Source organism: Acomys minous (assembly GCF_964271855.1).
Source record: "Acomys minous genome assembly, chromosome: 16".
NCBI classification, from domain to species: Eukaryota; Metazoa; Chordata; class Mammalia; order Rodentia; family Muridae; genus Acomys; species Acomys minous.
The window spans coordinates 4,247,396-4,260,892 of record NC_140498.1 but is presented as its reverse complement, the minus strand read 5'-3'; the positions used below and the strand labels follow the sequence as shown (position 1 = coordinate 4,260,892).

General features: G+C 46.3%; 1 protein-coding gene across 3 annotated transcripts in view; it reads left to right on the top strand.

The window, feature by feature from the left end:
* STX8 (syntaxin 8) overlaps positions 1 to 13,497 on the top strand; it is a 224,184-nt gene that overhangs the window by 43,605 nt on the left and 167,082 nt on the right. For 2 of the 3 annotated variants that reach the window (XM_084761869.1, XM_084761867.1), the window contains one exon: positions 9,880 to 9,972. In XM_084761869.1, the coding sequence (XP_084617995.1) occupies positions 9,880 to 9,972 (93 nt within the window). Of the gene's footprint in view, positions 1 to 9,879; positions 9,973 to 10,831; positions 11,029 to 13,497 lie in introns of those variants that run through there. The other variant, XM_084761868.1, reaches the window with a different exon arrangement.

Here is a 13,497-nt window from a genome sequence, read left to right as displayed (position 1 = left end):
GATAATTTTTAAATGCATCTGGATTGTCACGTGAATCTTTACATGTGTTGGGTTTTTTTTTCCCCTAAGATGTCTTTAGAAAAAGTTTACTCTTTTATTAATTTGCAAGATGTTTTCATATGTCCCTCACAGTTTTCTCGTCAGACTTAGGATCCTGCAAGTGTGGAAGGCCGGGCGGTGACAAGTGTGCAGCCCACACTTTCTTAGTCCACACACAGGTTTTACGGGCCTCTCTGTCTGTCTGTACTCTCCCTCCCCCCCCCCCCCCCCCCCCCCCCGCTCTGTGACAGCTCTCAAACTGCAGGCGTTCCTTAGGCCAGTTGATCGGGTTTTTTTCTTATGTGATTTATGTTTTGATTATATATAAAAGTACATTCAGTAAGCCAAAGCCACAAGATTTGCTATCCTTTTATTTCTAGCAATTTTATAATTTTAGGTTTTTAGGTCTGTGGTCTACTTTGAGTTATTAACTAGGCACGGGTGCTCTTTGCATCTGGGTATCTATTTGGCTTAGAAATGGCATTAAAAATGAAAACGGGTGCTTTCACTACTGAATTTCTCTATGTTTTTAAAAAAATCACGTGACCACATGTGTGCGCCCCTATTGCTCTGTTCTTCCCGTTAGTCTGCTTGTTTCTAGGGGTCTCCAGCGTTGTGCCTTTCTAATAGATTCTAAACCAAGCAACGCAAGTCATCGGACTTTGCTCTTTTTCTCTATATTTTTGGGGATTCCTAGCCTGAATTTTAAAATCAGCTTTGAATTTTGAGGGAAAAAATGGCATCATTCGCATCTGTGCTTTTGATTGCAATTACATTTTTAGATTATTTAGCAAAGAACTGATGTTACATCAGGAAGAACCTCCCACCCATACGTGGACTCGTGACTGAACGCAGCTTCACCTGTTCCCTAATTCTTCCTAGCATTGCCTTTAGTGTCACTGTGCACACCTCAGATGTCTGCGGTCTCACTCACTCCTGCTCAGTATCCAATCACTACTCAGATGTAAGCTGCTCTTTGTATTTGCATTGTTTTGGATCAGGCAACTTTGCTTTACTCTCACTACTGTACTCTAGTAGCTTACTTGTTAAATCTGGATTTTTTTTTTGACACAAATAATTATGTTGTCTATGAGTAAGACAGTCATATTTTCTAATTTCAATATAGATACCTTTAATTTATTCTTTTTGCCTTATTGTACTTGCTACAACCTGGTACAATGTTGAAAATAGACAGTCCTGCATTTTTTCTGTTCTTAATAGGAAATATTTATCTTTTGTTTTGTTTTTGTTTGTTTGTTTTAGGAAATGTTTATTTGGATCCAAGTTTTGTTCTTTTTTTTTCAATATAGTACTGAATTTTTTAACTCTCTTGATTTTTTTTTGGGGGGGGGGCAGGGTTTCTCTGTGTAGCCCTGCCTGTCCTGGACTTGTTTGTAGACTAGGCTGGCCTCGAACTCACAGAGATCTGCCTGCCTCTGCCTCCCGGGTGCTGGGATTAAAGGCGTGTATCACCATGTCCGGCTATCTTGAAATATTTTTATGAGTTGTTGTGCGATGCAGTTGTGTTATTTGGGTCATGCTTTTATTTTTATATATTTAAGATGTTTTATTTAGCATGTATGTGTGTATGTGTGTGTAATGTGTAGGGACACACATGCCATGGTGTGTTTTCTCCTCCAACTTTGCCTGGGTTCTGGAATCGAACTCAGATCATCAGACACACGAGGCAGGTGCTTTCCTAGCTGAGTCATCTCACTGGGCCTGAGTCCTTCTTCAAAAGACAGATGAAAGAGATGTTTAAAGTATTTTAGAACATGGATCAGCAAACCCTGGCCTATGAGCCAAATCTTACTTTTGTTTGGGGTACAAGTTAAAAGCAGATTTAAATTTTTTTAAATGGTAAAAAATAATCAAAGGAATACTTTGTGACTTGTAAAAATTATATGAGATTAAAAGTTCAGGGCTCATAAATTCAGCTTTACGGGAACACAGCCATGCTCACTCACTCACACAGTATTCATAGATACTTTCCCACTTGCAATAGTAGGGTTGAATAACTGCCTTAGGGACTATATGAACCACAAAGGCCCATGCGCTTCCTATGTGGCCCCCACAGAAAATGTCTGCCTCCGGTCTAGAGAAAATTTACTACACTACTGAGCTCAAAACACTCTGGTACTCTGCGTGGCGCACCAGGAGTCCCGAGACGATCTGCTTGGTGGGAGTGGAGTCAGCATCTTACCCTGGTCCAGTGTAGTGCATGGTCCTTTCTACCCCTTGAAGTGACTCTGACTGGGGCTCTAGCTCACTGCTTATGAGCCCTGACTGACACTCAGTGAGGACTTGGTGTGGCTGCCTTGGGAGACTGCAGGGCTCTTTCCATGCAACTCTCCTCTCTCTAGCACTCCAGCTATTGACTCCTTTGGACTCAGTTGAGGATAACTACAGAATTCCATGTGGGGCTTTCCAGCCCCTCCCCAACACACACACACACACACAATGGGAGCATCCACAAGGCAGCCATCACTATGGGAGCATCCACAAGGCAGCCATTATATGGGAACATCCACAAGGCAGCCATCACTATAGGAGCATCCACAAGGCAGCCATCACTATGGGAGCACCCACAAGGCAGCCATCACTATGGGAGCATCCACAAGGCAGCCATCACTATGGGAGCATCCACAAGACAGCCATCATATGGGAGCATCCACAAGGCAGCCATCATATGGGAGCATCCACAAGGCAGCCATCACTATGGGAGCATCCACAAGGCAGCCATCATATGGGAGCATCCACAAGGCAGCCATCACTATGGGAACATCCACAAGGCAGCCATCACTATGGGAACATCCACAAGGCAGCCATCACTATGGGAGCATCCACAAGGCAGCCATCATATGGGAGCATCCACAAGGCAGCCATCATATGGGAGCATCCACAAGGCAGCCACCTGGGCAAACTTAGGGTCCATCTCATTTGTTTCCCTCTCTCAGAGATCTTGCCTGTCAGCTGATACATGTTTCTTGAAATAGTGGATTTGAATATTTTGCCTGTTTTTTTTCTCCTTGTTCATCCAGGCCAGAAGGAAATCTGGTCCCTGTCAGCCCATCTTGACCAGAAACAGGAGTCTTAATTCTATTTTGAACTCTCTTCAGAATGAAATTACCTGGTAAACAAAACACTGCCTCTCCATGTGTAATTTTGCATACTTCACCCATTACCGGGTTTGACAGGAAGTGGACAGATGAAAAGCAACCCAGCTTAATGCACAGAACAACAGCTCACAACAGCCCATTACTCTGCAGCAGCCGTGGTTTTTGGGAGGACTGCCTAGTGCTAATTCAAGGGGATTTTCCCGTCATTGCTGTTTGCCAGGGAAAGCTGTTTTCAGTCAGGAGAAGTATTCCTGGCCCTGAGAATGTGCTGCACTTGGGATTGCTCAGGCTTTGAGTGAGCACATACCCTGTATCTTTCTTAGTGGCATCCCCAGACCATAGCAGCCCCCCCCCCACTGGGATTCCATCCCTTGCAGCCCTGCTGGCCTCTGGGTATTGGGACAGGGAGTGGAGGAGCCCATGTTTTGGGGTATCTGTCTGTTCTTTCTTCCTGTTGTGGTATGAAATGCTTCCGGGTTGCATTGCTAGTAGAGCAAGCTATTTCTCAACTCAGCACAAACATGAAAGTAGTCTTTACCCCGAATGCTTAGTAGCTTTTCCGTGCTCCAGGAGCCTTGCGATGTTCTGTGGCTCTACTTAGTCAGCGATAAAGAAGAGTCAGAAAAGGCCATTTCAGATTGCCTTTTGGCCCGTGGGATCTATGAGCCTTTCTGTACTCCAGTGTGGAGACAGAGATACTCTGGAAACCACCCCAAAACTATTGCTAGATCATAGACTTGAGGGCAGTGAATACCTTTCTTGCTCAGCCTAGAAGCCAGGTCTCATGACAGCCAGTTACCTAAGGCTAGCCCGCTACATAAGCAGTAGCTTGGGATGTACGTAGAAGTTAGTAGAGTTGACTGTGGTGGTGATAGTAACTTGGTCTCCTCAGGATCAGGATAGAGGAAAAGAAGGAGCCAGCGGTCCGTGCAGGCTCTGTCCTGTACCCAGGTCAGGCTGCAGGGTGTGACGCGCAGGGCCCCTACCTCTGCTTAGCCATCTGTTGGTGAGGTGCCTAAGTTAGCACAGCCTGGTCTCCATTATTCTGTAGTTGCTCTTTCTGGATTTGAGCATTGGCTACAGACTTCCTGGTCTCAGGGAATTGCTTTTCTAACTGCTGGGACACAGTGCCTGACAGAGGAACCTGAGGAAAGGGGTTTATTTTGGCTGACAGTCTGAGGATGGGGTCGATCAGAGGGGAGTCACGGAGCAGGAACTTAAGGTCACATTGCGTCCGCCATGAGGCAGTAGGGAGACAACCCTGCCCCTCAGCTCCTCCCTCTCTGTTATCCAGTCTAGGCCCCAGCCCATAAAATGGCACCGCCCACTTTTACCTGCCTCAACCTTGTCTAGAAAAATTCCACAGGTTTGTTTCCATGGTGACTCTAAACCTCCTCAAATTGATAATCAGGATCAACTACTACTGTAAAACGGGGACAGGAAAGGTGACTAGCCAGATTCCATTTTGGAATGGTAAATTTTGGTAGGCAATCTTGGGATAGTTCTAATTACAGACTGTGTTCTTGGACAGTCTTCCTTGTAGCTACCACATATACTAGGAAATTTCCTTTCCTAGAACCTTAAAACTAAACCTGAATAAGACCGTCTGTTCTAGACCTTGCTCTGAGGGTCTTAACACGGTGATGAACTCATTTGTGTGGCTAGACTTAACTATTATTATTATTACTATTATTATTATTATTATTATTATTATTATTATTATTTTAATTTGCCTTCATCTTTTCCTCATTCTCTCTGGTTTTCAGGGAGCATTCCTTGCATACATTAAGTATGAGCCGTCCATTGCTTCTGTTTGGGTACTGGACATCATGATATCAACTGGTTTTTTTAGCTTCCTAAACCCAGAGGACCACGCAGTAGTGCCAGAGCCTGTATTTGAAGCTGTATTTGGCTTTCTGGTTTTGTTCTGTTTTTGTTTTTTCCCATAAAACTGGAAAAACCTTCTGTGGTCCCTTGCTGACCCAAACCGCAAAGGGTGCGTGTGAAGTGCTTGCTGACATATAGAGATTCTCTGAAGAGGGGACGGGAGGCATGCTCAACCTCGAGGTCCTTGTCATTCACGCAGATCAGAGGACTGTGGCAACAGCTCTGGTCCCTCTGCTTGCCTGTGTCTGAATGGTGCTGTGGGCTGAACTCAGGGCTTTGCGCATGCTCGGCAAGGGCTTCACAACTGAGTCGTGTGTCCAGCCTCTCCCCTTTTGTTACGAACACATCGATGACCTCTTGCTATGGGAACTTACAAACACAGAGTAAGTTGTGCTCTTCTCCTCACCCCACCTCAACAATTATCTCCCTATAGCTAGTTTGGCTTTATCTGTGTGTACACTCTTACCCACCTCCAGGAATGTGTGTGTGAGTGTACACATATGGTGCACATACATGTTTTTTGAACATGTGGTGGTTAAAGATCGCTTTGGGCATTGCCCCTCGGGAGCTGTCTACCTTGTTTCTCCTGGGCTGGCTGGTCAGCAGGACCCAGCGACCTCCTGTCTCTGCTACCCCAGTGCTTTGATTATACGCCCATGCCACCACACCTAACTTTTCCTGTGGCCCTGGGACCTGAACTCTGATCCCTATGCATTGCATATGCCCTGGGGTTATTTATAAAGTGAACACTAGACATTATGTCATCTCAATGTTGAGTGCTTCAGAATAGTCTATCTAAATATCCTAAAACATGTTTACAAAATACAAGGACTTTTCAAAAAGGTATGTTTATTTTTAAAATTATGTATATGTGGATGTGTCTGTGTATGGCCATGTGCACATGTGAACATGAGTTCTCATGGAGTCTAGAAAAGCGTGTCGCTCTACTGGAGCCACAGGCGATTGTCAGCTGCCCAGTGTGGGTGCTGGAAACTGAATTCGAGTCCTCTGCAAGAGCAATGTGCGCTCTTAACCTCTGAGCCATCTCTGTGCCCAGGACGGCTTTTTACAAAAGGCTACAATGCACTTATCACTCCTACCGTGTTAGAAGTAATCAGTCAGTCCAATCAGAAAGCCAGACAGTTTCCAATTTCCCTGATTTCCCTGTAGATCTTCTCTCCGCTGGCTGGCTCGGGGTCTGAATGGTTCCCGCCCGACCCTGTGACTAATAGATGCAGACCTGAGGTGTCTACTCCTGCTCACACTACTTTATTTTCCTCCACCGTGTCTTTGTTAAACAGGGTTGTTTACCCTGTAGTTTCCCCTCGGCTTGTTCTTGCAGTGTGTTGCCCATAAGTTGTTCAGCATATCCTGTGACCCAGATACTTTCTGTAAATGGGTTAGATTTAGTGGCTTGCTTAGAAGCAGGCTTGTTATTTTTGGCATAGTGCGTTCTGATGACTGTCCCTTTGTTTTTTATCTACTGCCACCGGACTGTCCTCCCACAGTTGACTGATTCTTATTTAGAGGTTGGTTTTCCTGAATCTCCAACTATAGGAAGTTTCTGCACACCTAATTGTTGCAAAGGGACTCTCAGAAGTGATTGTAATAGCGCGCCTACAATAAATTAGCACACGCGCAGTGACTTAAAACTCACATTACTATAGTTTAAAGGTCAGAAGTTCAGCTTGGGTCTCCAGAGGCTCAGATCAAGGTGTTAGCTGGCTGCATTCCTTTCTGGAGGCCCTAGGGCAGAATCTGTCCCCTTGCCTTGTCCAGCTTCTAGAGGATCCTTGGCTCATAGCTCCATCTTCAATGCCAGCCACTGCCTCCCTTCAACCCTCGGCCATGTGTCCCTCTGCCAGCAAGGGGCGGAGGGGCGCAACCTCTGTTCCTTGGAGCTAACAGCCTCCTATCTCAGACCCTTTCATCTTCACCACACCTTTCCGTGGATTATTCTTTCTTCTGTGGTGATCAGGTCTTAAAATCTACCTCACTGTAAAGTTGAAGACTGACTCAGATTTGGTGTGCTGCAAATGCCTCTGTGACAACATCACCAAGGCGTTATAGCCTTGGTCCCTGAGGTAGAATACAGGGAACTGTCACGATGTCACACTTCCACTGTTGTAAGCAGATCGTCTGCAGCGAGTCCCGATGGCCAAACCATTGCCTCTTAGAAATGTCAGTTTATAGCTCAGAAGCTCGGATGATTGACATGGTCATTTTGATCTGCCCAGCGTCTGGATTGTGGGCCGGAAGTTTGCTGTACAGTGTTGCACTCTGAGGTAATTGCAGGAGTAGGAGAGTTTCTTCTCTCCTTTCCGCTGTGCATTAGGGAGACCTTCAGGAGACAGCAAACTTGGGGGAAAGGGTTAGTGTAGCCATTTTTCACCAACATTTGTGTCATTACTGAATAAAACAGTGTCAGGGCGTCAGCGTCTTTTCCTAGCTGACGACCTTAGAGACAGTTGCTTTCCGCTTCTCAACTGTTTTCCCATCACTTCACAGTGCGCTGGCCCTCAGTCCGTCTATGGATTCCTCGTCGGGTGCGTGTGGACTCCTGCTGTAGCATAGCCGTCCCTCACAGTGGGAGTTTGATGATAGATTTATCTTGGAGGCCGTCCAGGAGGTTGCTCCTAAGGACCAAGAGGCCCTCATTACAAAGTGACCGTGCTGTAAAATGGTGCCTTGGAGTGGTCCCTAGACTCAGCAGGCTGTTTATAGCTTTTAAAAAAAGTACGCCGTGTCAAAAAAATGTCACCAAGGGGTCCTTGCCTCACATCTTAAGTTGAAATAAATTCCAGGTGAATCAAAGAGCTAAGTATAATGATTTAATTCTGTAAAAAAGTTATATAAAACTGTAAGTAGATGTTAGTGAGATCCTGAGTGAGACCTTCGTGCGCCTGCTTTCATAGATGAGCCTTTCCGTGAAGCAGTCACTAAGCACATAAAGAAGTGAAGCTGTAAGCCAGCACACCACTACCATTGGCTGGCATATGGTGCTCGGGTGACATGCAGACCTCTCCCCACAGCCCCTGTAAAGCACATCATTGGGGAGGATGTGGATGAGGAGGAGTCCCTGACCTCTGGGTGCCACTGTGCTCCAAAGGAGTTGGCGATGATTAAGTTGCAAGCACGGAAGGAGTCTGTCAAGAGGGAAGGTTTGGGCACGAAGTGCTGTGGGAACAGTGTGTGCTGGGCACGCACCAACCCTGGTTCTGCTCCCGGGACTTGTACTCCAAAACAGAATCCGGAAGAAGAGGCAGCCTAAGGGAGAGAGAGGCACACACAGGAAAGAAAGCTGGACCCAGGAAGTGACTAAGACCAGGCATCTTAGTTACATTTCCCATGGATGTGATAAAATATCATGAGAAAAGCAAGTGAAGAGAGAGAGGATTTATTCCACTTCACAGTGGAGGGTAGAGTCTGTCGTAGTGGGGAAGTCCCTGTGGTAGGGGCTTGAAGCAACCGGTCATACTGTGCTCATGCGCAGCTAAGGACCCAAGCCCACTTTTTTGGTGAGTCATCCCACCTCATGTAATCTAAGCAAGATAATCTCTTCCAAGCCTGGCCGGAGGCTTGCCTTCTAGGTAATTCTAGAAGAAACTATCAGATTGATAATCAGTATTAAGTGTCGTGCCTGGTGCAAAGAAAAAAACTAAAGGCTCCAGGAAAAGTTCCAGAGAAGTCAAAAGATAACTGAGAGAGGTAGTAAGTTCATCTCCAGCATAAGGGATGTGTTTTATGGAAGCTCTTTGTAGATGCAGCATTGCTTTGCTGCAGATTTTCTTAAGTACATTTTCTGAACTTAGTGAGAGTAGGTAGATTGAAATCTCAAGGATTCTGTCAGCAAACTGAATTTACCTTTCGTACCCATAGTGAGTTCAACTTACTTACAGGTTCCTCACGCATCAGGTAGCCTTGTGCACTCTTGTTGTTTTTCATCTTTACAAATCTGGTAAGCCCTCAGATCTTATTGCTTTTTATTTGTGTTTTTAAAAATTAGTGATGTTGCCGGGCATGGTGGTGCACACCTTTAATCCCAGCACTCAGGAGGCAGAGGCAGGTGGATCTCTGTGAGTTCAAGGCCAGCCTGGACTACAAAGTGAGTCCAAGACAGCCAAGGCTACACAGAGAAACTGGGTCTCGAAAAATCAAAAAAAAAAAAAAAAGTGATGTCAGGCTGGCAGGATGCCTCACTGAGTAAATGTGCTTGCAGCCAAAGCATGATGACCTGGTTTTGAGCCCTGAGACAGTGTAGTAGCAGGAAGCTGTCCTCTGACTCCAACATGTGCACGCATGCATACACACACACACATACACAGAGCAAACAAATGCAAAATATTTAATTAATGATGTCAATGGTTTATGTGTTTATTTTCCCTTTTGAAATTCTTTGGTATACTTCTTGTCTATATTATTTCTCCCTTTTAAAAATCAGAACATTGCCCTGTTATTGCTGATTTGTACATGTTCTATTTGCATTCCCTACTAGAGGGTTAAATGCTGGCGTAGCCGAATTTAATACATTTTCTGTTTCATATTTAAGTATTTAATTTATCAAGAAATCATTTTAGCCTGAGGTGTGAAGTGTTTAAGCTTTTGTTCCAGTAATACTAGCCACTGTGTCATTTGTGTCGTATGTTGAAAAGCGGCACTTGTCTGGAGAGATGTCCGCGCGCGCGCGCGCGTGTGTGTGTGTGTGTGTGTATGTATGTGTGTGTGTGTGTGTGCATCAGTGCATCAGTATTTATATAGGTTTACGTATGTATTTGTATTAGCATTAAAATGTTTCTCTTTGATTTTCAGTCAGTTGTTTTTCCTTTTCTTCCAGAACAGGACGCGGGTCTTGATGCCCTTTCCTCTATCATAAGTCGGCAGAAGCAGATGGGCCAGGAGATTGGCAACGAGCTGGATGAGCAGAACGGTAAGACGAGTCCGAGCTGGCCAGCGTGCTCCTGGTGTAACCCCCACAGCTCCTGTGATTGGCCAGCTTGCCTTCTCCCCTCCCCCCTTATAACCACCACAGCTCCTGTGATTGGTGAATCACTTCTGACTGCGCACAGGGGGTTGCAGGCAATGGCTGCGGTGGCTCTTTGCAGTTTTGGTGCTCTGCGGACAATTTACATTGCAGTTATCAAAAACTGTGTAAAGAAATGTCACTAAAAACTTTCCAGTTCTCAGTGTTAATTTAGTTAAGGGTTGTTTAGGTTTGTTTTGTTTTTCTTCTTGAGACAGGGTTTCTCTGTGGAGCCGTGGCTGTCTTGGAACTCAATCTTGCTCTCGAACTCACAGAGATCTGCCTGCCTCTGCCTCCCGAAGCTGGGACTGAAGGCGTGCGCCACCAGTACTCCACTAATTTTGGTTTTTATAGCCCTGGTTGCCTTGGACTCACTATGTAGGTCAGGCTAGCTTTGAATTCTTCTCCCAAGCGCTGTGATTACAGTCCTGTTGCCCATACCTGGCCCTACTGTTTTGAGAAATAGTTTATGATCTATTTATTCCAACAGTGCTTCTTCTCTGTGGAGGACGTGAAATTGCTTAGTGTTTGGTGCCTTTGATACAAAGCAAAATAAAATTGTGTGGGCCTCATGTCATCTCTGCACCCAGGGGAGTTTGCTCTCCTCCCATCATAAGTGACCAGGCCACAGGACAAAAAAAAAACAAAAACAAAACAAAAAAAAACCTTTGAAGATGTCTGTTCAGGGCCTGATGCGACAGATGTGATTTGAGAAAGAGGAACCTGTAGGCCTTAGGACTTAGGCGCTTGTCCTTGAATTATGTAGGGCATGAGAACCTCACTGAGAGGAACAGCAGGGACACAACGGGATGCGAGCAGGAGACAGCCAGTGTTCTCGCTGGGCAGTCAGCGAAATCGAGAGGGATGGAGACTGCAAATCCAAATTAGATGCCTCCAACCAGAGATGCCAGTGAGAGGGCCGAATAGGAATGTTCAGTCTGCAGCCGTGGCCCAGTGAGAAAACAGAAGCTGGAGAAGCCTCGGCCTGCGTGTGATGCCCTGACGCTCACCACAGGCTGAGCGTGCCTGTCCACATCTGCCCCGTATTCTTCTTGAGGAAAGGGAGGTAATGATGTCTTCATTGCTGGGAGAAAAGCTCAGTTGCAGAGAGACTTCAGAATGCCGTATCTTCTATAAAAGGTGGGGCTTTAACTGTTGTCTGAGATGGCTTGCTTTTCTGTTGTACCAGCTTCCTCAGCAATGCAAACAGGGTTCAGAGGCAAATGTGCTGCTAAAGGTTCTGAAGTCTCAGCTTTGGGGACAATACCATGGCGGGGTGGCTTCTGAGGAAAGTTGTTAACATCATGTGTGGGTGGGTGTGGATGTCCTGCTAGTGGGAGGCTCAGCAGGGAGGCTGCACTTGCCAAAATGGACAGCAGGCGCTCCCGGCTTGATCCCGAGAAGGAATGTGGTCATCGTTCCCATGGTTTCAGTCCACTTCTCTATCATAAATAAACAAATCCAGCTGTTGAGCATCTGTCCCACGCAAATAGACTCATAAGCAAACGGAGAACCCTGTGTCTCTACAGTACTAACGTGGCTTGCGACAGCTAGCACTGCGGGCACAGTTTGTTTCTCTTCCTGATGGTGCTATGAATAGGCCAATTGTGGATCTGTGTGTGATCCAGGCATTGGTCAGTTCCTTCACCATGAGGCAATATTGGTTAGATAATAAGCTTTATTTAAAAAGCCTTGGCTATCTGCTTTTTATTTCAAGGAAATTTGCCTGTTGCAGGTAGGGGTTCTGACTTAAGCCGATGACCATGTCACCTGTGGTGTGTGCAGGCTACAGACAGTGTCCGTGGGGACGTGACTAAGAATGGAAGATGCATGGTCTTGTGTGGGACTTACCACCTTCTCAGGTAACACTGCCACGTGTTTCCCACACAAGCAAGCATCACGGCACACCTTTGTCTTTGTGGCTACCAGAGTTTGCCACAAAGCAGAATTACTCGGGGAGCTTTAACATCCTCAAACCCTAGGCTGCTTCTGTGTTAGTGCCCGATTACTGTTATGCTGTTATCACAAAAGTAGAGGCTTAAAACAACACAGACATAGTGCCTTACGGTTCAGTAGCTCACAAGTCTGACTTGACTCTTGCTGGGTGAAAACCAATATGTCAACAAGAGCTGAGCACTCCTTTCTGAGGGCTCCAGGGATGGCTTGGTTTCCTTGCCTTTCCCAGCTTCTAGTGGCCACCCACATTCCTTGGCTTACAGCCCCCTCCATGTTCAAAGCCAACAGCAATAGGCGCAGTCCTGCCGATACAGCGTCACTCCCACTGCTGGTGCTGCCCTTCTGCTCACATCACATCTGAAAGGCCCTTATGTCTGCGGTGCACCCACCCAGACAGCTTGGGAACGTGTCCTGGAGGTCAGCCTGCTGGAAGGTTCGGTTTCACCTGCAACCCTGACGAGCCATTCTGCTATCTCCCACAGACCTTTACACCGAGTAAGTCTGCTTGTCCGGGTGGAGAGCAGATTGATTGCAGCAGGCTGTGGCATCCAGGCGGGCTGCACTGAGGGGATGTAATTAGCACTTTCACAATGCCCCCCAAATGCTCACGTGACACATGCGCAGCCCCTTCACAGTTACACAGAGCTTGTGGTCACTGGCAGACCTCTTTCTCTCTGTATCACGTAGTTTACCCGGCCTCTTTGCATCTCCCACCTCACCCCTCCCCGTCTCCATCCCACACTCAGACGGACGCATGTGCATCTCGACAAACATGGAGCATTTTTCCATGAGCTGCCAACATAAGCTGGTTTCTCTGTGGTGGCCTCCCAGGGAGCCAGCAATTACTCACATGGGCGGTTTTCTGATGTGTGCTTTCTCCTCAGAGATGGGGCAGACTCAGCTATTTTTTTTTTCTCACAAGAACTGACATCCTCAGGATAAAAACAAAACCAAACCCATCCCTGACAGGCTTACAGGCAGCCTCCATTCCTTGTGCTAAACTGAACCAAGGCTGCTGGTATCTCTAGGTAGATCAGGCCTGAAGATCCGCCGGGATCTTTGCTGTGACTCGTGTGTGTCACAGAAGTCAGGGCCACAGGCAGAGGGTATTTTATTATCTCCATGTGATGTATGGAGCCACAATTACTGTTTGATTTTCCTTAGAGAAGCAGTAGGCTAGGATAACGGCCAACCAGACCGTTTTGGAACCGAGGGTCAAACCTCACTAACAAATGCCTTGTATTTAAAACATAGCCACAGAGCCAAAAGATGAAATTGTCTTTAATTTAGGAATTTAGGTTTTCATTCTTACCATAGAGAATTAAGAGCATCCGGCCAATGCCAGTTACTTGTTCCTGCGCCATGACCAGGTCTAATAAAGGAAAGAGTAGTAGTGAGCAGGAAATGCCCGTGATGGAGCCTGTACATCACTGGTGTCTTGTCGGTAGGGAACGGGAGAGCAGGGTGTCAGGGAAG